This window comes from Melanotaenia boesemani, chromosome 1 (genome assembly GCF_017639745.1).
Source record: "Melanotaenia boesemani isolate fMelBoe1 chromosome 1, fMelBoe1.pri, whole genome shotgun sequence".
NCBI lineage: Eukaryota > Metazoa > Chordata > Actinopteri > Atheriniformes > Melanotaeniidae > Melanotaenia > Melanotaenia boesemani.
In genome coordinates this window covers 14421685-14449565 of record NC_055682.1, presented here as the reverse complement: position 1 = coordinate 14449565, position 27881 = coordinate 14421685, and the positions used below count along the sequence as shown (strand labels likewise).

General features: G+C 37.3%; 1 protein-coding gene across 1 annotated transcript in view; it reads right to left on the bottom strand.

The window, feature by feature from the left end:
- ly75 (lymphocyte antigen 75) overlaps nt 1-26459 on the bottom strand; it is a 33203-nt gene extending 6744 nt beyond the window's left edge. The window contains exons 1-30 of the mRNA XM_042008276.1: nt 26185-26459; nt 23373-23744; nt 20211-20381; nt 19905-20066; nt 17529-17648; nt 16716-16856; nt 16294-16491; nt 12748-12908; nt 12567-12671; nt 12076-12164; nt 11743-11909; nt 10214-10413; nt 9844-9986; nt 9482-9560; nt 8430-8501; nt 7791-7914; nt 7485-7520; nt 7125-7294; nt 6530-6597; nt 6348-6424; nt 5257-5393; nt 4506-4611; nt 3208-3368; nt 2700-2829; nt 2129-2349; nt 1885-2044; nt 1232-1396; nt 1030-1152; nt 465-650; nt 136-359 (exon numbers count right to left, since the gene is read on the bottom strand). Coding sequence (XP_041864210.1) covers nt 136-359; nt 465-650; nt 1030-1152; nt 1232-1396; nt 1885-2044; nt 2129-2349; nt 2700-2829; nt 3208-3368; nt 4506-4611; nt 5257-5393; nt 6348-6424; nt 6530-6597; nt 7125-7294; nt 7485-7520; nt 7791-7914; nt 8430-8501; nt 9482-9560; nt 9844-9986; nt 10214-10413; nt 11743-11909; nt 12076-12164; nt 12567-12671; nt 12748-12908; nt 16294-16491; nt 16716-16856; nt 17529-17648; nt 19905-20066; nt 20211-20381; nt 23373-23744; nt 26185-26287 — 4371 coding nt within the window. The 5' untranslated portion in view covers nt 26288-26459. The remainder of the gene's footprint in view (nt 1-135; nt 360-464; nt 651-1029; nt 1153-1231; nt 1397-1884; nt 2045-2128; nt 2350-2699; nt 2830-3207; nt 3369-4505; nt 4612-5256; nt 5394-6347; nt 6425-6529; nt 6598-7124; nt 7295-7484; nt 7521-7790; nt 7915-8429; nt 8502-9481; nt 9561-9843; nt 9987-10213; nt 10414-11742; nt 11910-12075; nt 12165-12566; nt 12672-12747; nt 12909-16293; nt 16492-16715; nt 16857-17528; nt 17649-19904; nt 20067-20210; nt 20382-23372; nt 23745-26184) is intronic.
- Nucleotides 26460-27881: the final 1422 nt, after the last annotated feature.

Below are 27881 nucleotides of genomic sequence, written 5' to 3'. Positions count from 1 at the left end.
GGCACTGTCAACATGTAAAGTGAAATCTGATCAGAGTTTTAAGACAGAAAATCAAGTATGAAATGCTGGGTATGCACTCCGTTTCAGTGAAGCTAAAATATTTTGCTCAGATTTTAGTTGCAAAAGCATTCTCACATCCTGGTTCGACAGGCCAATCCACAGCGGGAAGCCATCTGTCTTGGCAATGAGCTTCATATGCGCATTGTGCTCGAAGTCATGGACACTCGCCAGGCGACCGCCACGCTGGCTACACTCTTCTAGAGCCTGGTACCATTTCAACTTTTTGGTCACAACTTCATATGTTAAGCTGCCATAGTTCTGAAAATCCTTGGATGATCGGTTATACTCCTGTTTGGGTTCTTTGAGAGGAAAAAAAGATTATATAATTTTTAGCTTCAAATATATGTGTTAACAGTAGAGATGGACATCATTTTGATTAATTATGTTTGTTACAATATACCAACCATAATCAAGTTTGCAGGTCACAATTGACTGTTGTTTGAACTCTGCATACAGGTCTTCGTTTTCGATCAGGATCCAGGTGCCATCAGTGGTAAGACCAGCCATGAATGTTCCATTTATATCCGGTCGCCCTTTTGCCCAGTTGGAATATTGGACATTTGTGCCATCGTGCCACTTTGTCTGGTTATCTGGAGCAGAACAATGGCACTATTAATTCTGGTATAATGATATAAATACACACTTAAACACATTAAGGCCTAATATATTGTCCCTCTAATTGCATGAATCTAAAACGATGTTTAAGACAAAATAAGACAATATTAGACTTAATGATGTTTGGGGGTTTTCTGTCCATACTTAAGCATTGTGGCATGAAAAAGCTTTTATAGTAAATTATAAAAGATAAAATTGTCTGGAATCATCCAATATCACAAGTCAATGTGTCAGGAGAGAAAACGAAAGAGAAGATTAAATTGCCACAAGTCTCAGTAGAAAAGCCGTGATTAAAATATTTAATATATAAAAAATCTCCTCAATTTGCAGCTGGATTACAAATAAATTACCAACCATTGTAATCTTTGAACAGTCCCAGCCAAATAAATTGAACCAAGCTTTTAAATGGCAGGAGTTGGCTCCTGATAAACTCGTTTTCTTGCTCATTCCGAATAGTTAGGATGTCCGCATCTACATCTGAAACATAAAGACGGCTTTACAAGAATTTTCTTAACAAAGCCTCAACATGATTACATGGGCAGTGTGTTGTACTTACGAAGTTTTTTGCACGTATTTTGAATCTGGTCACTTCCATGCGCTTCCCACCTTGATGCCACCAGCTGGAAGGAGTAGCAGCTCTGTTTCCAGGGGATCCAGTTTGGTCCTTTAATGTTATGAGGGCACTTGACAGAAACATCATCTAGTGTAGTGATTGTGTCCTCTAAAAAAATGTGTTAAAAAAACAAAACAAAAAAAAAAAACAAACAAAAAAAAATAAAAAATAAAAAAACACAATTATGGCAAGAAGTCACTTTAGAGTAATTTAATTTATAAAGTACCTAAAGACCAAAGTGAAAACAGACAAGTTAAATTTCAGTTACAGGTTTATGAAGGGTTACAGTTTTTTCTCTTTTCACCCAAATATGACATCTAGATCAAACAGGAAGCCATGAAGTTTCTACATTTCTCCCAACAACGGTTTTTTACATCCTGTGTCCACATAAAACTCATAAGCACTTTTGTAAGTATGACAACAGTGCAGTGTTTCAAGTATGCCCTTTTGTATCTTCAGCTTAACTCCTTTCAGACCGTTTATATTGTATATTAAGAATTTGTTGCACAAGCCTTGTTAATTTACATTTTGGCTTTTATATAAAAATAAATTGCTTTAACTATTTCTGTTTGTGTGTATTCCACTGCTGTACTCACTGTGTGGTTTGTGGCAGATGGCACCTTGAAGTGTTTCCTCACACTCTGTGGTTTTCCAGTAGCCATCAGTATCCTGGTACACACATGGGCTGCTGGTGGCATCATTAGACCAGCGACTGAACACTGTGTGACTGTGGTCACTCCAATGGTAGTGGGACTCCTGAACGCAAAACAAAAGAAAAATCATACAAAACAACGGCAGAAATTGTAAATTAAAGTAAAATCATTCCTTTGGTGCACTTACAGATTTGCTAAAGAGGCCAATCCACATGGGTTTTTGTGCGCGGCTCACAAGCACACTGAGGGTGGACTGTATGAAAGCATCTGGCACACTCGCCAGATCCATACCAAGATTCAGGCACTCCTGCCTTGCATCGGGCCAGGTGAGATTTTTGATAACTGTCAGGAAGGTGTGGTTGTTGACTTGAAAATGCTCTGGGGGGATAATGGGCTCCTCTACTTTATCTGAAACAAAAAGACATATTATCATAAAAGCTGTGCAAGGAATCTGTCTTGTTACTACTGTGCCATGGTCCCAAAACATTTTTATTTCCTTGGAAAATGAGGCGCGTGGAAAATGATATATACAATAAAAATCTCTGCCATATTTTGAGATGAACGTGGCAGTGAAGCATATAAGAGCAAACAAGTGGCTGAGGATGTTTGCTTCCTTTCAACAGTATTTTCCTGAGTTACCATCAAGATTATATAGAGTAAAACACAAATCCAAATAAATCTAAACAACCTCATGTTTGGACATCATGCATAGAATTTAAACAATAAAGTCAGATTAAGTGCTGGAATTTGAAAATTACCTGCATAGTGTTGGCAAATGGCCAGACTTTGGGGTTGGGTGCAGGAATTGTAGTCCCAGGTACCCAGCATGTCAGAGCTAGGGCTATAAGCCAAGTATGCACACATGTTCATACTGTCTAGATTCCATGTCTAAAAAAACCAAGGCAAAGCACAAAGGATAATGTGAATTCAAATGAAGCCTTTATGACCTGCCAAGTGACAGCAACCACCTGTAGCAATAAAGACGAGGCAAACATTCAGCATTTACTGTGTAAATACACCAAAAAAAGTCAAACTTGAAGCAGTTGTTGTTATTTCACACGTTCTTCTTTAATGTGAAGATATTACACACAAAACAACTTGATCATTGAAAGGTTTTTGACTATTTCAACTGTAACTGACCAGCCAAATTAGACTCACTTACTTCCAACCCTGATATCATTCATCAACTGCTCTTATTCAAATTAACATTTTATCCTTCTAGGTTCATGTTCATGAAGTTTGGACTTGAAAGTAAGGGCAACTTACCTGGTACTTTAAAGTCTTGTACATGCCAATGAGGAGGGGGTTAAAATTGCTGTAGTCAAAAGGAGACTGGTCAACCCATTCAGGGTTGCTTCGAGTCATTTTCAGACCAATCCATATTCCGCTCATATTACCCATACTTGGCAAGAGGGTGTTGATGAAGTCTAAAACACGCAGAAAAATTTCTGTCAGGTAAAAGAAACTAAAAAAAAAAAATCACTGTCAACTCACATTTGTTTGTAAAACAACTGAAGTTTACCAAAGTGCTGAACAATTTTTGGAAGCAAAGGATAAATAACAATAAAACATTTATAAAAAATAAGAAAACCAGTGAAACACTGAACAGTAAAATTACAGTAAAAGTAATAATAATAATATTAAATAAAAAAATAACATTTTTGAAAGATTTAGAACACACAAAAGCTTTGAAAGATAAATGTGTATTATCATATTGAGACTTAAACTTGATACGATATTTTACCGGAAGCCAGTAAAATATCAAATGCTAACTTTCAGTCAAAAATAGCTCTAATAGCTCCTGGCGTGTTGGCTAATACAAACTGATAGTGTACACAAGTGACTGGCTATTTGCTTACTAAGAACAAGTGAACCAAAAAGAATAACCTATGTTTTGTCCTCGCTTAACTGACGGTAATTGTTCGCCATCCAGCTTTTCACAACATGAAGGCATGGAGTGAACTGACTGAATGAGAATTGCATAAACCCATCTTTGGATGAACTTGATGGGACATCTGATCTCCCATTCAATTTTCCTGTAGGGATTAATAATCTCATCTCATCTCATCTCATCCACTGCCAGAAAGATTGGAAATTGTCTTGAATTTTTAGCACTTATGGATAATCGTTCTCATTGTAGAAGGATGGATTCCAAATTGTTTGTAAAATGCTTATAATTCTTCCCAGATTGATGTGCAAAAACAATGGTCACTACTACTGCTACTTATTTTCTGAAATTCTATTGAAGCATTAAGGATGAACTTAGTTTTTAATACACCAGCTCTGACATAGCTTTAGCAAAATTTATAATGACATCATTTAATAGATCATGTGCTGATCATCTGATGTATTTAATTTTAAGACCTGGTAAGAAACAAATAAATGTTCGCATCCTGATACGTAAAACCTTAAAACTGGAAGAGGGCCTACTATCGTTTCATTTGGCTTTCCATTCTAGTATTATGCTATTCTGCCCATTACCATTTGATATTATTATCATACATTTACTTTTGGAGGAGGTGGTGTGTGTGTGTGTGTGGGGGGTGGCGGGGGTTAGTCCTCACCTTGTTCCACCCGATCTAATATAGTGACCAGAGTCCCTTTCACAGACTGGCAATCCTCATTGGCACCTATGAATGACGCAGACTTCCTTTTCATCAATGTGTAGCACTGGAAAAATAACAAGAGTCTTGTAACCACATCCCTAAAGTCTGTTAATCTACGACACCGTTACTGAGCTACTTGCTATATGAGAGTATTGTAAAAAGAAAATAAATAAATAATAATACAATTTTATCTATCTATCATTATTTCTTTCATTTCATATACACTCGCAATCACTCAGGTAGTTGTAAAGCTGTGTTCAAAGTGATTTTGGGCAGAACACAAAACTTCGGATTTCCCTTCAAAGCTGCAGGAAATATAGTGAGACACTATATTAAGCCATTTTTTTCATGTGAAGTGAAAGACTTTTTTTTGTAAGCGTTATGGGCATTTGTAAGTCTCATACTTACATGTAGACAAATAAGTACCATATTTCATAATGTTACAGAGCCCTCCAGGGGACACAGGAATTATTTTTCTTTAGTGTTACCATACAATACTTATGCATTCCCTCACAAAAAAGGGATAACATGAAACACATGACCAAAACATGAATATGAGAGCGCACACAGCCTGTTAAAGCCATTTTGCTTAGTTTCTTTAGGTGTTTCTGGTCTGCATCTGTACCTGTCAGCATCAAATCTACATAACACCCACATACACCTGACAATGACATTATGTTCACATTAACAGAGGATAGACTGAGTCAACCTTATTTCTGAAGGACAGCGAGTTTTTTTCACAAGGCTGGCCTCCAGGCCGAGGGTCCAGAGGGTTGATCTCCACTGATGTGGCATTGTGTTTTTCACACACAAAGCAATATCGTAGCTGGCAACTGCGATCATGCTCTGGAAAGTAAAATATGGCAGTAAAATGTGTGTATTAGTAAGAGATATTTATCATAAATTCAGTTGATGCATATAAATAATAGTTGTATGAAAAGAGAAGAATTAATTCTTAATAATTTTACCAGTTTTATATTCGGCAAATGTACAAATAGTTAAATAAATAGTAATAAAAAAAAAGAAATAGTTCTTTTTTTTTCTCATTAGAAATTAAGAAATGTTTTCAAATGATATCATTAACGTATGTATCATATTGATATGTATAGTTTTTGCGACCTTTTGCATCACTTTATGGTAAAAACTTTGCTGAAAACCCTGTTGATCACAATCTGATACGAGTCTGCTGCCCCCTAGTGGACACCTGTCACACTACAATGAATTTGGCATTTCAAGACATTAAATAAACAGTAAACATTATTTTTATTTATTTATTTTAACATTTTTGTTAAAGGGCCGACTAAAAGAATCAAATTTTCTCCACGTTTTGTCTTGGGTTGGGCTTTAAATGACTAATATTCTTGAAAACATGGTTTTAAGTACTTTCCCAAAAGACTAAATATTAATCACAAAATCAAACACTTCAGATGTAGTTTACAAAATCTATCTTTGTTAGGTCTAACGTTAAAAATAAAATAAGCAAACAAAATCCCCATCCTTCTCATTCTGATACAAATGTTAAGGAAACCTCATAGAAATAATTTCCCATGCATATCAGACCAGCAAGAAGAGGAAGACATTTTTTTTATTTATTTCTATTCCTCAGTCACATACATTTTTTTCTTTTTAATTCAATAACTTTAGCTGAATTAACTACTGCTTTCCCGTCTAAACTATATAAAAACATTAAAAATGTTTTCAATCATTCTCCACCTACAAACAGATTCAAACTATATAAAAACATTTAAAATGTTTTTTCTCATTCTCCACCTGCAAACAGATTCAGTCATTTTTAGTTACCTGGAAAGGGACTTTCATGATTGATGAAGGTACATCGACCCAGGAAAAATGAATGATAAAAGTACCTCTGGTTGTATCTAGAAGACACATAGGGTCATTTACTCTGGACATCACATTTTAACGCATTCATTAACAGTGTCAACTGGTGTGAACGATGAATGTGTGTGGCTGTGTTTGCTTACGTAATGGGAACTATTCGCCCAGGCCGTCTCATATCAATCCACCAGTTTTCCATGGGAGAACTTGAAAGCTGATCAAAACAATTTTAGTACCACATGATTATTATGAATTCTAAATTTGTTAAGATAGCATAAGGTTCACACATAAGTAAGTGTACCTCAGGCTTATAGCACATTAAAGGTTTCACTATTCATATATGTGGAATATTACTACTGTTATTACTTGTAAAGACTAGAGTCAGGTGAGGAAGTGGCAGTGATGAAGTGACAAGCTGTGGCTTGTAACAGAATAAAGTAGTAAATTAGAGTGAAAACATTTTATTTACTGGCTGTTTCACTGTTGTTATGTTCCAAAGAACAAAAAACCTTCCACACCTCCACACAGCCAATGTCAGACTTCAGTTAAGTTATAAGAAATCATTTAGAGGTACTGCTTTATGTTGATCTGTAGTATATTATACAGTTATTATTAGAGTTATATTTTCTAAAAACCATTCTTTCTGTCTGTCTTTGTTAAAAAAATGTCTATCCTTGATCAATCAATAAATAAAGGTAATAAAGACATCCTATTTCTCAGTGGCAGTCTTCAGTTGCTCACCTCCTTTAGTTCGTTTTGGATCTTCACAGCAGCATTGATGCTTTTTGGCTCAGCCAGCTTGCCACCCTCTGATTTACAATAGAGCCCAGCCTCCTCAAAACTCAACTTTGGCTCTTTAACAAACCAAAACTCAGATCCATCTACGAAGATAGATGTGTTATGGTACCCACCTAAAGAGCACAACATTGTGAGAAATAGGGGTGGGGGGGGGGGTATAGATACAATTAGCACATCATTTAAGAAAAAGTGAGTCAAAGAAATTCTGTATAATGACAGAGCTAGACAGTACATTCAGATGCTAGCAATGCTGCATTTTATGACTATTAAAACAATGTCAAATAGAAAACATGAGATAATTACCAGGACTGTACCATTCTGGGGTTTTTGGTGTCTTTCCTGTTGAAGCATCAACCAAAAATGAGAAGTCAAATATTACCAAAACCACATTAACTAAAGGATAATCCTACTGTGCTCCAATTAATTCATCACTAAAATAAAATTTAAATCAATTCCAAACACAGTTTTACAGAAAGAAAAGACTAAAACTGTTTTCCCACAACATTTTAGCTAATTCATAAAATCTTTTAAGTATGCAGTTGAGCACATGAAGCTTTTGTTTTGTGAACACATGTTCTCCAGAGAAAGTAGTTTTCTGAGTACTCTTACCGCGGGGTATTTGGCAAACCCACTCTAGCTGAGCATCACAGTGAAATGGCCTGGCATAAAAAGTTGGGGGCAGTACCTCATGAAGCAGTAACACATACAGGTGTGCCAAGGTGCTCTTCATTGTCTAATGGAGACACAGATTTTTTGCAAGCATATCATCTTTCAGGAAACCATTTTCTAACTGTAATATTACATCTTGTTATTTCATACAGTTCTGTAATAGTGCATGAATTAAATATTTTCCAGAAGGATTACACACTCATTGCTGTTAGAGCCAGGAAAGCAAGATAAAGAGACAAGTGTAAAGAAAAAAGTAAAATAGCAAGAGAGTGAAAAACAGGAGGCACACCAGCCATTATTATGATTGTGGCCAGACTGATGCATGGCAGCTTAAAGTGTCGTCGTGACAAGAACAAGCAATGTGAAACTGCTGCTCTGCCAGGTCGTCTTTTCTAGGTTTTTGTTTCAAAACAGCACGTGGGGAAAGAAATCACCGAGTTGGCGGAATTGGATTTCATCTGTAGGTAGTGACTCAAACAAATAGATATACTTAGAGAAAGACAAGAGACTAAACATCATTACAGAAAAAAGAAATGTTCACTTCTTCATAAAAGATTTTGCTGTAAATATCTGTCCTACCTTGAATGCAGTGCAGTCCCGGTTGTATGCGTCATCGTCATGAAAATCACGGAGTAACACGTCCACAGATACCTGTTGCAAAGCCATTCAATAAAAACACAATCAGAAGAAAATCTGATACACTTCAGTGAATATCAAAACCACAATGTAGTGTGTTTTAAATGGAGAGCTACACAAAACTGGCATCTTAAGATACAAACAGGTGAGGTGATCTGGTGTCCGAGTGTGAAACACTGCTAATCAATACAGGGTTTTTCTGAGTGATCACCTTTGTCCTGTTCTGAAACATTTTTATTCTGACAGGAATGGTCTCTTTTAGCATAAAAATGCCTGCATTCATAAAGCAAAATAGGTTACTGAATGGTTTTGTTATAAAAATAATAACCTTTGACCATAAAACTAGCCGATTTTAGTCCAGTTTAACACCTGTTGGAGGACTCTGGCCTCCATGTTACACAGTGTTCTCCACAATCATCAAGTAGCAAGAAAGCTGCTCTATCCGGTAGATTTCCAGAGTTAAGACAGAAAAGAGACTCTTAGAATGAGTTCTGGCAGCAAAACACATTGATGAATTTTCTTTCATTTGTCATATCTGTATATACAACCCAAAACACAACCTATGGCAAAAAAATATAACTCCCTTTTAATTTAGGAATAGTTTGCATATTTAGACCTGTGAATGTAATGGATTTTGAAATGGAAATTGCAAGACAATTCCATTCATTAATCATATAAAATGATGGGATCATTCAGTCATGGCCAAAAAGAAAAAATCTAAAAACATAATTTTCCAGACTAGCAAGAAATCGCTATCAATTGCAACAACTTTCTTTTGTTCATTTGTTAAGTTTTGTTATGATTTATAAAGGCAGAATTTTTAGTTTTTAGATTAAATAGTCTTGCATCATTTCTGTGATTTTTATTTAATTAATAGAGATTATTCAAGGTTATTTAACTCTATTTCTCAAAGAGTGGTGATTTCATACTTTTTGCCACGAGCTGTTCTTTATACAGTGTGTTGAGAGGGAGTTTGATATTTAAATCGTACTCACAGGCCGCCCATCGCTCCACTGCCAGGAGCTATCAGCAGGATTTCTCCTGTTCAGGCCTACCCAGAAGAACCGATTATCACTGCAACAAGAACAGCACACAATCATCATTCATGAAACTTAATCTGCTTTGGTTAAAAGACAAAGATAAACATAATGTAGTGAAATATTTTAGAAGAATTGTAATGTTTTATTCTTAGACAACAGTTTAAAATGAACTTCATCACCAAGTGTGAAATGTGAGTTGCTTTTATGAACAAAGAGACCAGTTTGAGCTCTGAGATATCTGTCTGGAAAGAACACACTCCCTTGCAGCAATAATTAGCCAGGTATTTAATCCAGGAGTTGTATTCCTGCGTGCGTACCTGATCGTTTCTCTCATGATGTTGTTCAGGGCTTTCATCTCTTCAATGTTTGTGAAGCTGGGCAGGTTGGCTCCCAAAGCCTGACAGAACCTCCGGGCTTCCTCCCAGGAGCGTTTCCTGCTGAGCCGCTCCTCATGAAACACCTGACAAGATGAAACAATTATTTACAACCAGCCAGTGGAGCAGCAAATGCAATTTGTTGCATTTCTAAAAAATCTCTACAAAGTATGCTATTTGAATCATCGCAGTACTCTTTCAACTCCAGTTACAACCACTGATTCTTGATAAAATAAAAACACAAACAAATAAATAATATAGAAAATTAGCAAGACCATTGGCTGCTCATAGATGCACACACAAGCGGACAGACCTTGTAACAGTATTTGATGTTGTTTCTGGACACCCATCCATTGGGACATGTTGCATTAGGGTTTGGCTCTGGTTCTGGAGATGGAGGTGGACTGAGGTCTTTTCTACAAATGGTGCCAGCTTTGAAAAGGGTACAGTTCTTCACCACCCATTTGCCCAGGGGTTTTTCAGTTGAAATCACAGCACAACCTCCAACTCTTTCTAAATAACACACAGATGAAACATAAGAAATTTCTGTCAATATTCTTCATTATTTTACACATCTAAATAAAAAAGTGTGACTTTTACATGAAAAAATAAAAACAAAACTTGGATGAAAATGACTGTGTAGTGCTCTGGCATAAAGACATAACTGTCAAATAAAATAAAATAAATTTTATTTCCAATACTAGAAGCTCTCAGGGAGCACAGACCTCTGCCAAGCCAAAGTGTCACTCACCTGAGAAAAACCCCAAAAGTCCGACAGGCCTAACTAAGACTCTAATGTATACTTCAAGCTAATATCACCATCTATTTCCATAATCAGGAAAAATACCACATCTTATTTAAAATCCTTGACCCTGGAAACATACTCTAGACACCATCATGAGGCAAATAGCTATAATATTCCTGAAGAAATTTGTTTTCTCAAATGGAAGCAATCTGGGTTAGCTGATAGCGTATTTAACATCTTTAAAAATCTACCATGATGTCATCTTGTTTTTTTTTTCTCTTTGTTTTTTTTTGCCAATGACTCTGGGCAGAAGCTCTGTTCAACAGAAGCTCTGTTGAGAAGCTGTAATGGCTTAATTATGGCTATGTCCAAATAGTAAGGAATCCTTTTTTAAAAAAAAATACCTAGATCCAGAGCGTGATCTGCATCACCCCCAAAATCTAATCACTTGTTCCTTAATCCATTTCTGACATTTCCTGATAATTTTATTTAAATCCATCCATAACGTTTTGAGCGATGTTGCTAACAGGATGTGATTTTGAATAACGGCTGTTTCTAAATTACTATTCACTATATGTAAATGTCTTAGATTTTAATATCAAAACTCCTACATTCCAGTATAAATGCCAAAAGTAATATGTGATACTGCTAGTATTGAGGGCACTGATTTAACTCTATTAATAGTAATAATAGTGATACCTGAGTTAAGTGATGCTAAATTGTAATCCAAAACCAGTGTTAAATGAATAAACGGTGTTCTTCTCAGTGAGGAGAACACATTTATATGAAAGGCAAGATCAGACTTTAAACACTGCTTTGTTTAACTTGTAAAATAACAAATCTATGCAGTACTGAACTGAGTGAAATAACAGAACTTAACTGTTATACATCATGTTATTGAACAGATATGGATCAGTGCACATGAAACATTTAATGCATTAGTGACCCAGTGTATCTAGAAGTCCACTCTAAAAGAAACTACCACATCCTAAACAGGATCAGAACTGCAAACATTTATCATTACCCAAGAGTTTTTTTTTCTGACATGCTGCATGTGCTAATCCTGCATTGAGAGTACCTTGTGGATTGTAACTAACCTGGTTCAAACCAACCCCAGTTGGTGTATGTAACCACATCAGTGGAATCTTGGCTCATCCACTGGTATTCCCCTGTGTTCTTAATGTCCTGCAGCCCGATCCAGAAATACTGAGTTTCATTGCTGATGTACTCTCCAAGGAGACGGTTGATAAAGGCCTGCTCAAATCTGGAAAGACCAGTCAAATTTGAGTAACTATTTCCTGGTATAACACAATGACAGAGGTTAATTCTGAGTAGACGCATATGAAGCAAATCCTTATAATCTACCTCACAGTGAGACAGAGGTTGTCTCTTTCAGAGGAGTAATTTTGACCAGAAGAACAAACCCTCACCTGTTTCTGATGGTGAAGTTACAGTGGTCTTTGAAGGATACTTGCTTGGTGTTCACTAGATAGCAGGAGTTACCGTGTCGCCTCCAACCCTGGGTAATTGAGAACATTAAGACTTAGTTTGCATCAAATCACATGCAAATATGGATAAGTAAGTACTTTTAAATCACAGCCAGTATTCTGTAAATTGACTTTACAAAGAGTCCGGTCCTTCATTATATAATTTCAGTATATTGTTTCTGACACCAATAACATATCTATGAAATTAACACTTGCATGGCACCTACACCCTCTTTGAAAATTACATTACACAAAGTTCATGTGCAACAAGTATAGAAGAAGGGATCTTGCTTCCAAATTTAGATATGAACAAGCACTAAAATAGAAAAGAATAACAGCATTTCAGTGTGGATTTGAATTATATTGAGGGTAATCATAATATACCAATTACTCCTGGACTATTTGGAAAACTGAGTCACAAAGACAATGCTTACATCAGAGGGACATCCGGGCTGTGTTCCTGATTCTGTGACCACTCCTTTCTTCTGACACATGAAAGGCAGCTTCTGTATACAATTTTCAACGCTCCAACCATGAGACTGTAGAAAACAGGCACAGGCTTGATTCTGCAGGCCTCATATTAGGAGGAACACAAAAACTCATAACAACACATACCTCCCCAGAGTACAAGACACAGCTGTTATCCTGAGTGGGCTGGGGAGGTTGGTTTGTGCCCCAGTATGTGAAGGTGACAGGCTCCTCGTCTATCCACTTGAAGACAGTTGGGTTCATGCCAGAACCAACAAGACCAAACCAAACATCTGAAAAACTGCCACCTGACGCAATAAAAGACAATACAAACTTTAGACCGTACTTGTAAACGCAAAAACACAAGAAAGTAGTGATTAATTATGTAATTCAGCTGTTAAAAGGTTCTTTTTATATATATAAATTTTAAGGGAGGCATGAAATTAGTGCTCCGTAATGCTCTTGAGCTCAAGTGAAGTGTGTATTATTTCAGGCAAGATAAAGCTAACCCCACTTCTAATCCTTTAATGTTATAAAAAGAAATATTAAAATATGTTAGCTTTTAATTAGCCTTTCATGTCATGTGGCTAACTACAAGTGAACTATATGTTTTACCCTCATCATAGAAATTCACTTTGTCAGTATCAAGCCAGATGTTCATCACTTTTAGTATTTATAGGTACATTCAGTTTGGAGACAGAAATTAGAGTCATGCTTTTACAGAATGGGGGGGCTGCTTTGTGTGTGTGTATACGTGTGTGTGAGCGACTGTGTAAAAGATTTTAATGAGTGGTTTTTATTGTTATATAATTCTATTCTGATGTGTGCAAAGGCTTGTTTTATTTTAAATATGCAAGAATTGAAATATGTTTGTATTTTTGTTTGTTTTTTTTCATCACGTAAAGCACTTTGTGTTGCCTGCATGAAAAATGCTTTATAAATAAAGCTTTATTTGATTTAATTTGATTTATTTGCAGAACTTGGGCTACTTAATTATATTGCAGGGGATACAGAGACCAAGAAAACAGTTGACTAACTTTACGATTAGTGAAGATGAAATGGGGCAGGTCAGAGACTCTGATTTGTTTTCAATAAACTGAAAGACCAAGTTAATGGTTTTGTACTGCAATTATTCCAGGACTGTATATGCACCTAGTGGAGTAACACCATGGATTTCTTTAGAAAGAGACAGCACTGAAACGCTGATATTACAGCACTAACTTCAGCATTGTTTTGTGATTTTCCAAATCTCAGCTTTACTTTTAGATTTTGTAAATGTCATTTCATATATCCATCACAAAATGAAGATATAGCTCATCAAAAACTGAACAAAGCCATGACCGCTGTAATATCTCTCGATGCCCAAAAGGCATTCGACCGCGTGTCATGGAAATATCTTATTCAGACATTAAAGCGATTTAAATTTGGGCCGAAATTTGTAGATTGGATACATACACTATATTCATCCCCACAAGCGACCGTTAGAGTCAATGGCTTTAGTTCAGCAAGGTTTAAACTGGAGCGTGGATGTAGGCAGGGGTGCCCCTTGTCACCCCTTTTGTTTGCAATTAGCATTGAGCCATTGGCCCAACTCATCAGGGACAATGACGGAGTTAAAGGGATCTTAACTGGAACGGAGGAACATAAAATATCATTATATGCAGATGATGTTATACTGTATTTGACCAATCCCACATCATCAATGTCACACTTGAAGGGAATTATCTCTGGTTATGGGTTTTTTTCTGGCTATAAAATAAATGTTGATAAGACAGAAGCAATGGATGTAAATAACAATATCCCACTGGATGTAAAACAACAAAGTGGTTTTAGGTGGTCTAGAGAGGGCATTAAATATCTAGGCATCAATATCCCTCTTACACTAAATGATCTATTTCACGCCAATTACAGTAAAATGCTGGATTCGGTTAAGAAGGACCTTGAGAGGTGGACGGCACTGCCCCTCTCCTTCATTGGCCGCATTGAAACTATTCGCATGAATATTTTACCAAGATTATTGTATCTGTTTCAGATGCTGCCAGTTGGAATACCAAAATCTACCTTCACTGAATTGGATAAAATGGTATCGAAATTCATATGGCAGAGTAAACGCCCTCGTATAAAATATAAAACATTACAGAGAAGCAAGGCAGAAGGGGGTCTCAATCTTCCTGTCATAAAATACTATTTCTGGGCAGCACAGCTAAAGCCTTTAATTTCTTGGATCCAAGGAGACTCTCACACAAGATGGCTGAGCATTGAACAAGCGATGTGCTCTGAACCACTAAAGGTTTTGCCATTTTTAGATATTCCAGTAAAGGAGCTGCCATTGTGGACTAGAACTACACTTAATATTTGGAATAAGGTACGAGTGTCATTTAAGTTGCCAAGAGGTTTGTCAACATTAGCAAGTATTGGACATATTAAATCCTTCACTCCCAATTCATTAGACAAAGGTTTTTCAAAATGGGCTGAACTGGGGCTTATGTTTTTACATCAGATAATTGACCGGAATCATCTGATGTCATTTGAAGAGTTACGAGAACACTTTAATCTTCAGAAATGTGATTTCTTTAGATATTTGCAGTTGCGCTCCTTTTTGACTAAACATAAGGATTGGGAAAAAGTATTAAACCCCGCACCAATTGAGAATACCCTAATTCAATTCCAAAAGGGTGAAGGGTATAAGAGATTGATTGCAAAGTTATATAAGGAGTTTATATCAATGAATCTTACTACGCCCGTTCGGACAAAACAAAGATGGGAGGCAGAGACGGCCAAAATTATTTCTGATGAAACGTGGGAGGGAGTGTGGATTGGGGCACATCGGGTTACAAACTCTCATACGTGGCGTGAATTTAAATGGAAAATCATTAGTAGATATTTCAGGACCCCAGATGTTGTCGCAAAGATGGACCCAAGAGTACCAAGTTTGTGTTGGAGACACTGCGGCCCAGCGGTGCCCAATCAAACACATGTTTTTTGGTCATGTCCTAAAATACAACGGTTTTGGGAGGATGTGTATGAGGCTATAAACCAGATCTTCCAGGTGGCCATACCAAAGGATGTAACAGCTGCATTACTCGGTGTTATACCAGCTAGTGTACAGGGACAGGCCAAATCATATCTTCTAAATATTCTCTTCACAGCAGCTCTAAAATGCATCACAATTAGATGGATGCAATTGGAGCCACCCTCCTATAACACTTGGGTTGAAAAAATAAGGGAATTGTACCAGATGGAAAAGATAACTTATTTACTAAGACTTCAGAAATCCACTTTTAATCTACGCTGGGGTCCTGCAGAAGCCTTAATCATGCAAAGGCCTGACAAGTTGAAAGTTTAGGATTTTGGGACTCATATGTGCCACTCAAGGTGGATCTTTCTATCAAGACTGTATGGTGATGCTGGAGCCACATGGAATCGCTAAATGTTTTGCTGAGATGCCTGAACATTTTTCTTGTATAATTTTTGTCTAAACGCTATGCACTGTCATGTTTTCTGTTATTGCTGATGTATGACTATGATCTACTCTGTTAAGAATTAATAAAAATCTAAGTTCTAAAAAAAAATGAAGATATAGCTATCTGAACATATTAATCTTCATAATGTCTTACCCTGCTTTAAAAGCAGAAATGATCTGAACTCTACATGGTGTCCACAACAACAGCAGAACATTGCACATCATTTTACCTGTATGGAAATGAGTGCTGATCATCTCTTTGCTGTCAATGGAGTGGAAACTAGCTAGACTTCCTCCTTTCTCTGTGATGTTGCAGTGCACCTGGGCATCCATAAAGTTTTTTGGCGTGTCATTAACCAGCTTATAACACATGCCATCCCATGGCGCCCAGCCTTCTTCACACACTGTTTCTTTATATGCAAAAGACTCTGTTGAGAGAAACCAAGAAAGAGCAATGTCATAAAACCTCAAAAAAAAAAAAAAGGTTGGTCATAAGCAAAGCATCTAATCCAGATTCCTTTGGAATTCTGAATAAAATGCTTGCTTTGACTGAAAATCACGCTGTTTCCTAGTTTACACGTGACTCAGAAGGAAAATAGGTGCTAAAAATGAAGGAAATAAGTGCTAAAAAGGAGAGCTTCAGCCAACCCACCTGTTGCTGCTGTGTCAGAGGTATTCCCCCTCTTCTTGCAGATGTATGGCAGGTGCTTGTTGCATGACTCAGTTTCATAGTTCTTTGTGGAGTTCAGGACTCCGCAGTCTGACTCAATCAAGATGGAGGTGGATGGCATTCCTGTCAAATAAATTCCAAACACACAATAGAAGCAAATGAAAGCATCTGCTGATTTTGAGCAGAATGAAGGAAAAACAAACACTACTGGCTATCTTTCCAGACTGATTCTATCAACTGTGCTTTACAGAGAAGTGAAACAAGAAATGTTTTGTTCCAGTAAAAGTTCAACACAGTGCTGCCAGTACCAACATTTACACATCATAAATAAATTCAACTACTAAGAGCCCATATCAGTGGGAGGCCAAATGGCTGCAGTATCAATGAGATTCAAAGTAACATGTTCCCTAAAGGGAAAAAAAAAACATTGCAAGGGCTTGTAAGCTTTATAAAGACATCTATTCATTTCTTTTATTGGGTAATTCAGCAACAGTAACAATCCCAGTGCCACACTGTGTCCAATAATGAGGCACACTCAGCTTCTTTACAACACTACCCACACTGTTTCTCTGACTGACACCAATGTTTATAGAAGAACAGCACACAACAGAGCCCAACAGGACACAAGCTTTGGTGTGCAGCAGGTATTCATGTCATGAAACTGCAAAATCTTTCTTATCTGAGCTGATGGTGTTTTTTAAACTTTAATACATTAAAATATATTTACAATTTCACTGAAGAATGACACTTCATATTTACACAGACATGACAAAGCCAAAGATGAGTCGTTATCACCTTGTTCCCAGCGCAAGTAGGTCAGAGGAGAGCCATCTGACCACTGCCAGCCCTGAGAAGTGTCTAACTGGTGAAGGCCGATCCACATCCTCTCAGGCATTCTGCGAAGCCCATTCAATACTGCAAAGGGCAACATCACAGCACACATGACAAATGTGTTTAATAAAAGGACAGGATTAGTAACGATAAATAAACACTTTTCTAAATGTGAACACAAATTAACTAGACTAACTACTTCATAGTTGCATGCCTGGGACACCCAGTCATGCTACAGTTAAGTCTATTTATTATATGAAACTTGGTCAAAACTACTGGTGAGTTGTTGTCAAAGACACGATTTGTGAGGTGAAGCCATCTGGCTAACATCTTTTTTCCCAGATCTGATGCAGCTCCCTCAATGTCTTCGATAAGATTTTTCCAGTCAGACCCACAAAGCAGTAATTAGAAAGGAGAATATACAGAAAAAAATCTCTGACTGGAACAAATCTACAAGTAATCTCAGTGTCTCTGGTGCAACCCAGGCATCTTTAAAGGCTGTTAAATGGAGCTGACTTTACATGCCATCAACAGCAACTGGTTTACCAAGGACAGGCAGCCTGATAAGGTGAACTCCTGTTGATTCTGTTACATTGTGATGGTTGGGGTTTTCATCTCCATAAAACAATCTAGTGGTTTATGTGTCTCAGACAACAAAAAGTAAATTGCAGCATACAGCATTATCAAGAAATATCATAAATTCTAAATTACGATATCCTCAAGTACAAAAACTATGCAAATGTTTCAACAAAAAGCCAGTGAGGCTGCAGAGTCTGTCAGATTTCTAAAGGAGTTCTCCTGGACCACAAACCTCAGGTAGGTATCAAGAGCTGAAATATCTCCGAATCTTCAGAGTTGTTTAATTTAAATATCAAACTAGTTCCTGAATTTTAAAGGCTCTTTTCAGTTTTTCACTTCTTTGTTTTTCTTTGTAAAAATCCCACATCATAACTCTGATGAGGAAAAAGAAAGGAGGAAGAACAAAAGGAGGAAGTAGATAAAAGGGGCCTGTCAAGACAAATTTAGAGCAATGCGAATCAGTGAGTTTCGTCTAATTTAAAACATTTATAGTATTCTGAAAGCAAGCTGATGGCATGCAGACCAAGTATTTTGGCATTACTTGTGAAAATAAAGAGGACAAATTCATTCCAATTTCCTTTTTCTTTCAGTTTTGTATAGGAAAGAAACAGGATAGGCCAAGTGATAAAGTAAAAACAACAAAGTGGACAGCACACCCAAACACACACAGATAAGAAGAATAAAACTGTGTTTTGACCCAGACCATGACATCACAATGAGCCGGTTGTTCAAACGTAATCTGATCGGATTTTGATTATCGGATTGGATCAAATCCTAAAAATGGATTGTTCAAAAGGAAAAGAAGGATTCTGAAATCGGATTGGATCATGTAATCCAACCCTGGTTGTTATCCGGATAAAACCTTCAGTTTGTGTTGTACAAAACTTTTGAGTAGGATCTGGATAACTTTGATCCAAGAAAACAGGATTATCCTTATCCTAACAGAGGGTAGGATTACAAGGCGGATTTCAGGAGGAAACTGCAGTAAAACCTTAAATTTGAACAAATAATAATAATAATCTTTTTAGTCAGTGCATATGCTAATATTTATATGTTGCACCTGACTTGTTTACCTGTTACAGGGATAAAGTAGATAAAGTAGGCATAGGCTACCTATTAAGCCTGTCAGCATAGTACAGCAACAATAAAACATAACATTAACTCTTCCCATGAAAAAAACCCCGAAGCAAATATCAACAAAAAAACAAATATAATAATCCATGTTCCTGTCATTCATCGCTGCATATTCAGGGAAGAACCTGTCACGAATAATGTAAAGTAACCCCATACTGGCTCTTCTACCTGTTGTTCTTCACATAGCCGGAAGCCCACATTGTTTTAAATGCTGGTTATCTGGAATTGGTAATCCTGAAAAACGTGATTCTGGATCAGGGTGATCTAATCCAATGGTGCTTTGAACAACCGGAATAAAAGGAAACTGGATTATGTAATCCTCCATCCAGAAAAATGGGATTGCCAAATCTGGATAACTTTTATCCGGATTAAATTTTTTGAACAATGAGACTAAAAGGTATTTTTGAATGACTAGTATGATACACAATGAGGAATGCCCCTTTTTAAAAAACTTTGATATAATAAGTGTATTTTTACTAAGATAATAATAAGAATTTAATGTGCAATATTAATTATAACAAAATCTTGAATTACTTTTGTTTTCCTGGTGCTGATGTGGGACGAAACTGATGTATGTATTTTTATCATAATATAGCTAGAGATGAAGGCTGAGGATGTTGCTCTTACAGGTTGTAGAACTGAGCTCTTCGGGCCCCGACAGACTGAGCAGATCAGCTCCCTGACTACGACATGAATCCAAAGCTTCGTGCCAGGTCACAGCAGCAGTAGAGACAAACTCATAGCAGAATTCTCCTTCTGGTCCTTCAAACAGGGTGTGGCAACCTTCCTCTGCAAAGTCAAAGAGACAGGGATGCATGATTTAGAAAATCCAGAAACAAACATTTTAAATCTGCATATTTTATGAATAAATGAGCCTGAAAACCAAACAAGTGTGGTAATGTAAAAAAAACATTTAAGGAAAGGACAACTTGCCAGGTAACAGACAGAGCCCCCTTTCCTTGTCTTGGTCATAGTCTGAAGAAGTAGCACACCACAGTCCAGGGAAATCTGAATCAGGAAGGCAACCATGATGCCAGCTGCCGTTATATTTGAAGGGGAACTCGCAAGGCGTTCCTGCAGAGTTCCCATCAATGGTGTGGACAACTGCAGAGAAAAAAAAGAGAACAAAGTTATAGGTCTTTTACATGGTCCTGGACTTTACTGGTCATTTTAAAACAGTTATTTGTGAAAGGATGTTTTGCTCCACACATTGTCAAATCAATCTTTATTTATATAGTGCTTTCACATACCAAGAGGTGGTAGTGCTGCACAGGTGAAATAATACAAAATAAAACATCAAACAACAATAAAATAAACAATACAAGACAAAAGAGAAAAGATTTGGCTTTAAACTCCTGAGGGCACAATGGAAAAAGATGAGTTTTAAAATAGATTTAAATTTATTCAAGGTTCTGGCAGACTTTCCAGAAAAGGGAAGACCTTTCCTTTCCAAACCAGAAAGGCAGGGAGGTGCCAGACCATTTAAACATTTAAAAGTCAAAAGTAAAATTTTAAAAGGAATTCTAAAAGAGACAGGCAGCCAGTGAAGGAAGCGCAGAACTGGAGTAATGTCCTCCCACCGTCTTCTCTCTGTTAATAGGCGGGCAGCTTTAGACAGAGAAGAGACTGGTCAATCCCAGAATAAAGGGAGTTGCAGTAGTCCATTCTAGAAAAGATAAAAGCGTGAATGACCCTTTCTAGGGCGTCACAAGGAAGGTAAGGCTTGACTTTACAAATAAGCCTCAAATGATAAAAACTAGACTGGAGTACTGCACTGACCTGCCTGTCAAATTTGAGGTTAAAATCAAAAACAACACGAAGATTTTTAAAAACAGGGAGGGCAAATGAGTCCAGAGAGCCAACAGCACTGCTGCTTCCTGCCAACAGTGTTGTTGCATTAACATACTTCTTTATCAAACTCAGGTTTCTCCACAGATACCCATTATTAAATTTACAAAAAAAATTCCTTATATTGTGAAGAAGTAATGATGATGTGTTTTTGACACTGAACTAAAGGTCCAGGCATGGAAAAACATGACATGGAAGATGCACCGGTGTAAGATTGTAGCTTCAAAGACAGAAAAAGACTGCAGAGAAAATATTACAGACAAAAAAACAGTTCTGATGCAGATAAATGCAAATAGATCCTATTTGCTCAGCCTGGATCTTCTCAGCTGTTATATCTCTAAACATCAATATATCTAAATGAGTGATGTGTTACTAAGCTTGTGTTTTGCTAATTCTATGCAGGAGAAAATGTTTTCATCCTTTCCATGTTCAGAAAAGCATACCATTGTGCTCAGTACATTCTAGTAGCATCTATTGTTTCCTTCACTCTGAAATGCTTTTATACACATCACTCCTCATTTTGCTTTCTCATGTTCTAACCCCTCCCAGTGAGGATGTGAGACAGTGGTGTGAAAAAAATTGACACAAGGAAGTATAAATTACCGTGATGAAAACTATCTCTTGTATTAGCTCAGATCACTCAGTATGCTCTGACAAGAAAGCTGACTGGTCATTCTTTGTTTGGTGTGTGTCGCAGTAAGCCACCAGATCCATACTGCAAGAATGTAAGTCATAGTGATATAGTGAAGGAAGAAATACGATGAGGTATTTTAAGCAGTTTTGGACTTTTTGGTACGGACTTTGTAAGCTTTCTAAGTTTAGGAAGAGAAAAACTCCCCAACAACCTTATGTTTCCTGTTAAAGGGAAATTCTGTTTTGTTAGTACGGTTATTAGACGTATTTATGAGCAGCTGTCAAAATACCCTCAGTTTGGAGAATCACATGAGTCTGACAAGCTAAAAGCTACTCAAAACAGAGCCAAAGAAGAGAGAATTTTCATAATCTAAAACAACTCAAAGTAATTTTAAAAAAACACTTGTGATGATTTTAATCCTACATTGCTTTGGCATGACCTACTTTGTCACCATTTTCTCAGTAGGTGAACCTACATGTTGCTCTGCATCGATGCAGTGATAGCAGCTGAGCACTGTATCCTGTCAGCAGTCATGTCTGTCTGGTTGGATAGCTTTACTGCTGAGCCTCGCTTTGCAAACACTTAAAAAACGCTAATTATTTTTGCTTTTCCAGACTTTTCACTCAATTTTACTGTCACCTAGTTGGTATTTTGGGATTAGACCAGCTGAATTGAGACTTGCAGCTGTTTAGTAGGATCATATATTGGGCAGGTACACGATCAACACAGAAAAGATCATGTAAAATTGTATATAAATAAATATATAATGTTTTCTTGAAAAAATATTTGAAATTTGAGTTATTTTAGGTTGTGAAAATACTTTATTCTGAGGCCACCCCTATGAGTAGCTTTTAGCTTAACTCCTCCACCACAATTCCTCCCCATTTCTCTGAACTGAGAGTACTCTAATGACTACAGCTACTTATTAGAAGAAAGGAGAAAAGCAAGTAACTTTCTACAAGAGCAGCTGTAGATCTAAGAATTTATACTCAATGAAAATGCTGTTTTATTAAACTTGCACTAAAATTCCAAAATGACCTTAATCATGGGACATAATAATATTATTTTTCCTCTAAATTAAATGAAAACACGCATTTGTTGAATACCGTGTTTGTGGTACACCGAATATGCGCCAACCCTATCATACAGTGAGCAAAACCATCACAACAGAAAGCAAAACTATGAACATTGAACTGAACCGTTGTGATGGACTTATGATCATACAATCATATGACATCATGGAACTCCCCCGGAGTGTCCGCTTTGAGAGGCAGTTTAACTCCTTAACTAACAATCTGACGCTCCATGTTGTTGTGTTGCATGAAGGAGGAATTGGTTGACAACAATGAGCCCAACCAGCCAGTCAGGCTGTGTTTGAAATGTACCACAACCTGTTTTTGTGGTACAAAGAGGTTTTGTATCAGAAGCTTAGAATATCCTCACATTCAGTCTGAGAAATCAATCCTCTAACCAAATTTAATTTGCCACACTCAGCACAAACTGGATTTAACACTAATTTCTTTTCTCAGCTGAAAATGCTTTCAAGCATTAGGCAGTGCAAGTATTGTAAACCTTTTATCTCTTAGACAACAGACAGAGAGAGTCACACTTACCACGATAAGACCTCTGGCAGATGTTTTCCTGGGATCCTCCTCTAACCCAAGTCTCTTCAGTGTCCCGTTTGAGCACAACTTTGCCTTCACTGACCTCCAGGCCCATCTCATAAATAGTGAAAATACCTCCATCCAGGCAGCGCCAAGACAACAGACTGCTGGAGCCACAGTCAACCAGGACCAACATCTTGGAGGATACATCCAACGCCAAGCAGAGGGTTGTGGCCACATGAAAGAGCCGGTGACCCGAACCCCACTTCCACAACTGGGAACTGCTGTTTGGGTCACATGTGACGGCACTGAAGTCCTTCGAGGTCACTGTACCCAGGCACTTCTTTGTGCTTGAGTGTTGAATAGTGAAAGCATCCTTGTCTACAATGATGAGGATGGAAAACAAAACAAAACAATTCAACAACAAAAATTTGTGGATTTCACTTCAAAATCCCATACTAAAAGTAACCCAGAGATTAAAAAAAGACAACACTTTAGTGAAAACTCAATTCTCCTAGTTCTGGACCTATGAACTGTGTCTGTGTATCAGTATCATTGCCACTGAAAGACCATCATGGAGCCAATGACACCAAACCAAATTTGTCTGACAGATGAAGTTCAGCAGAAAGACTAATTCTGTCAATGTGAAGTAGAGATGTGGGAGTGTGATGGTATGGGGCTGCATGAGCACAAAATATCTTGGGTAGAAACCATTTATAGATGACAGCATGAATGTTTGATTGTATAACAAAATAACTGTGAACATGGAGATTGTATGTAATCTGATACTTGGCAGAAAAGGAAAATGGATCCAAATGACAAAACAAAATGTGTCCTGGTGTGTTTGTCACACTAAAAAGTAGTGCAACTAAACCACTTCAGCAGAAACCAGCTGAAACCACAACGACAAAGAAAAAAAATCTCTTTACAAATTTGTGCAAACGTTTTATATGCTCCATACAGAAGAGTTATGAGTCAATAAACAATAAAAGTGAACAGAAGTATTGATAAAAGAGACTTGAATGTCCGTTTGTTACATTTAAAGCTAATCTGTTTTGCTATAACACCAGAGCAAGTTCTCCACATTGATGTGGTACAAAAGTGTGTTTACTTTTGTTACTTGTTATAAATAAACTCAGCACATAAAAATAAGGAAATTTGTGTTTGGCTCATTATTTCTCCTAATAATTACATTAATTAATTACAAATACTAATTGTTGTAATATACATCACTGGAAAACCTAAATACTTGAGGTACAACATGTAACTCTTCTGTGGAATAAGCAACACAGCTAAACATGTGTGTAGTGTCCCAAAAACTTTGCCAAAATCCCCTGCAATATTCTCGTTTTGGTACGAGTGAAACGTGACTGGCACCTAATTGATAGACAAACTTGTCAGAATATGATTGTGCAGCCAGTGGCAAGCCTATATCTGCAGAATCTGGGACCTAACTTTTATCCTCCAGGATGTCAATGTTCTCCTCACAGAGCCAGGATCATCACCTCCAAAGTTTGGAGTGAAGAGGATGGAATGATCTACCATTACCCACTGAAAACGAACTGAAAACCCACCTCATCTCCCTGGCCTTCAAATGCTAAAAAAACTGGAGTTTACCTTAGCTTGATATTATGATCTTATTTCAATATGTTTATTTTATTTGTTTATTTATTGACTACAATTGATATTGTGAAGCTTTTAGGTCAACTAAAGTAGTTTTAATGTGCTATCTAAATAAACTGTCATTTGAATACCATTAGTCTTGACCTCAGCCCAGTTGAATACTTGTGGTATCGGCTTTGGCATATTGTATGTACCAGAATGATCAATGCTACCAGGCTGGTTGGCTTTCAACAACTCTTTGTTGAGGAATGGGATAATATCCCGGAGCAAAATGTTCAAAGCTGTTCCTTCACTTACAGTAAAAATGGCCACTATATGTTGTTTTTTTTCATCTTACTCCGAAAGAGTGCAACCACTGAATCCACCAAACAACTCAAAACAAGAGCAAATACCAACAAGAGAATATTTTTGGCACATTTAGGGGGCACAACCCACACATTTAAATGTGTTGTTCATCCCACAGAAGCATGACCCTTACTAGTTATATCTCGTATTAAAGGGGACTAATCAGGCTTCCCAGCTAGGTATACTACAACACCAATTGTTATTATTAAGGGGGGAATTAATCGACTGAACACAGATTCCTGTAGTTGTTGTACTAAGCTTATATTCATAATGAAATTGATGTACAAATTAAACTTCACCCTTGCGTTGTGTGTGAGTTCCACGTTCGTGATGGGAAAGACATAAAGGAAATTTGAACAGAAGTTGGGGACACATTAGGCTACAGCTCAGGCAAATATTTATGGGTGCTTGCGGCTAAAAAATGTAGCAAACAGTTAACTAACAATACGTTCTCAGGAAGGCTGTCTAAAATAGAAAACTCTGTCATAGGACAGCTTCACGGCGTTGAGCTGCAACGCAGTTACACAATGTTAATGCTTTGGTAAACAGCCAATACCTTACACATGACAGACAGAGCTGTTAAGAGGAGGGATGAGTATGCAGTTTGTTTGAACTGTCACAAGGAAGAACGAAACCTTACTGGAGAATAGGCATAATTTTAGAGTAAATTAGTGGGCTAACTGCCGTCACATGTTGTGGTCAAGTAGTTTTTAATTGCTGCCCTCAGATTTAAGTCGCCACAAAAGTTATTCACTAACTGAGCGAATACCTTGGGGAAAAAATAGGGCTTGGTCAGAGACCAGAACACAAGAAGCGACACAAAACTGAAAGCAAAGTGTTGCAGAGTGCTTACCAGAACCTTGAACGCTAACCGGTGAACAAGTTCCCCGATAAACAGTTGTCTCCAACACTGTCAACAAACAAAGGCAAAGTGCCGCTCCTGATAATTTCATCATGCCCACTGCCGTCTTTTTTGTGGATTCATCAAGAAATCTGCCCGTCTGGTTGTGGACAAGTGTATACAGGCCGATCGATAACCGAACAATAAACAGAAAGTTATCAGATAACCTCACCCGCCTCTACTAGCTGTCAGATGCGATGTCCCAACTCCGTCTTCGATCGCACCGTAAAGTTAGCGACATTACTTCCGGTTTACTCTGGGAACACTGCTCAGATTTCGCTGATAAAGGTAAGGAGAAAACAATCTTTGACAAAACATTGAGTGGAAATTATGTTATAGTATAGTAAAAATAATAACTTTCTTTTATTGTAGCAAACTAACTGCTGAATATATGCTGGGAAAACCGTGTATCCTTTACTCAGAATTATTTTCTCAGTGCGTTTGACGAAACGACATTAGGTAACTGTACTGGTAGCGTCATACAACAGCTTACAGTCTTATTGAACACTTTAATTTGGAGGGGATGCTACATGTCTCCCGGTTTCATCTTCGCATCTTAACTGTTTCTCTCTCCACAGATCTTCACGCCCACTATGTTTTCTTCCTGAAAATATTTTCCCGTCCCGTAAACAGCAGAAAACCCCATATAATCACCGAACATAATTTCTCACGCACACACACTGTTATTGGTTTATTGTCATACAGCGCAGCTGTTATGAATTATTAAATACTGCACATCCTGATGTCAGATAATGTTGGAGACTGCCCAGGCAATCTAATGGCGCTGAGTGTGTTTTAGTGAGATAAATAAAACATCAGATGATTATCTTTCTAAACTTAGCACAGAAAGTGCCAAATTCCCCTGCAATATTCTCCTGATGGTATTCACTCTTGTTTTGAGTTGCTAGTGTAGCTGAGTAATATTTTTAAAATAAATCTGATATTTTTTAATGAACATTCTCATTCTCAAAAGCTGTTACAGTATTTTCTTTTGTGAAGTTCATATTTTCTCTTTCTCTCTCTCTCTGTGTGTGTGCGTGCGTGTGCGTGTGTGCGCGCGTGTGTGTCGAGATCCGTTGTAGGGGTAAGAGGGTCGTGCAATGTTGTTTGTCTCTTAATTAAGCTAACTGTATGAAAAATATATTGTTTTGGCTTAAAGTCCTTAAGAAGGGAACTAAATAGCGATTTGTTTGAGTTTCTTAATGAGTTGTTGGTCGGCAAAAAAGGCCGTTAATGTTATTAAATCTGTTCGGGATTTTCCCTCCGGCCCTCTGTGCTGCAGTGGACGGGGAGAGGCCGTGCAACTGGCTGCTCGTGCTCTCCGCTGGTGTGTTAAGTTACCAAACTGCTATTTCTGAAATGTTGTGTGTTATATTGTTATGGACTGCACTGTAATTTAAGCTAAATATGTGAACGACTGTGAGTTTTCAGTTGATACTAATTGTATGTGAAAAAGGAAATTAAGTACAGACTACATTTTATATTCTTCTATAATTTTTTATATGACTTTTGTTGATGTTTGATAATATTGTTTAAAGTATCCGAATGACTTGGAAGTCACTGATTTTTATTTTACTGTTGCATTTATTTTTGGAAAAAAGCTGGGGAACCACTGTATGGGAGACGGGGAGAGAGCGTGCCCATCATGC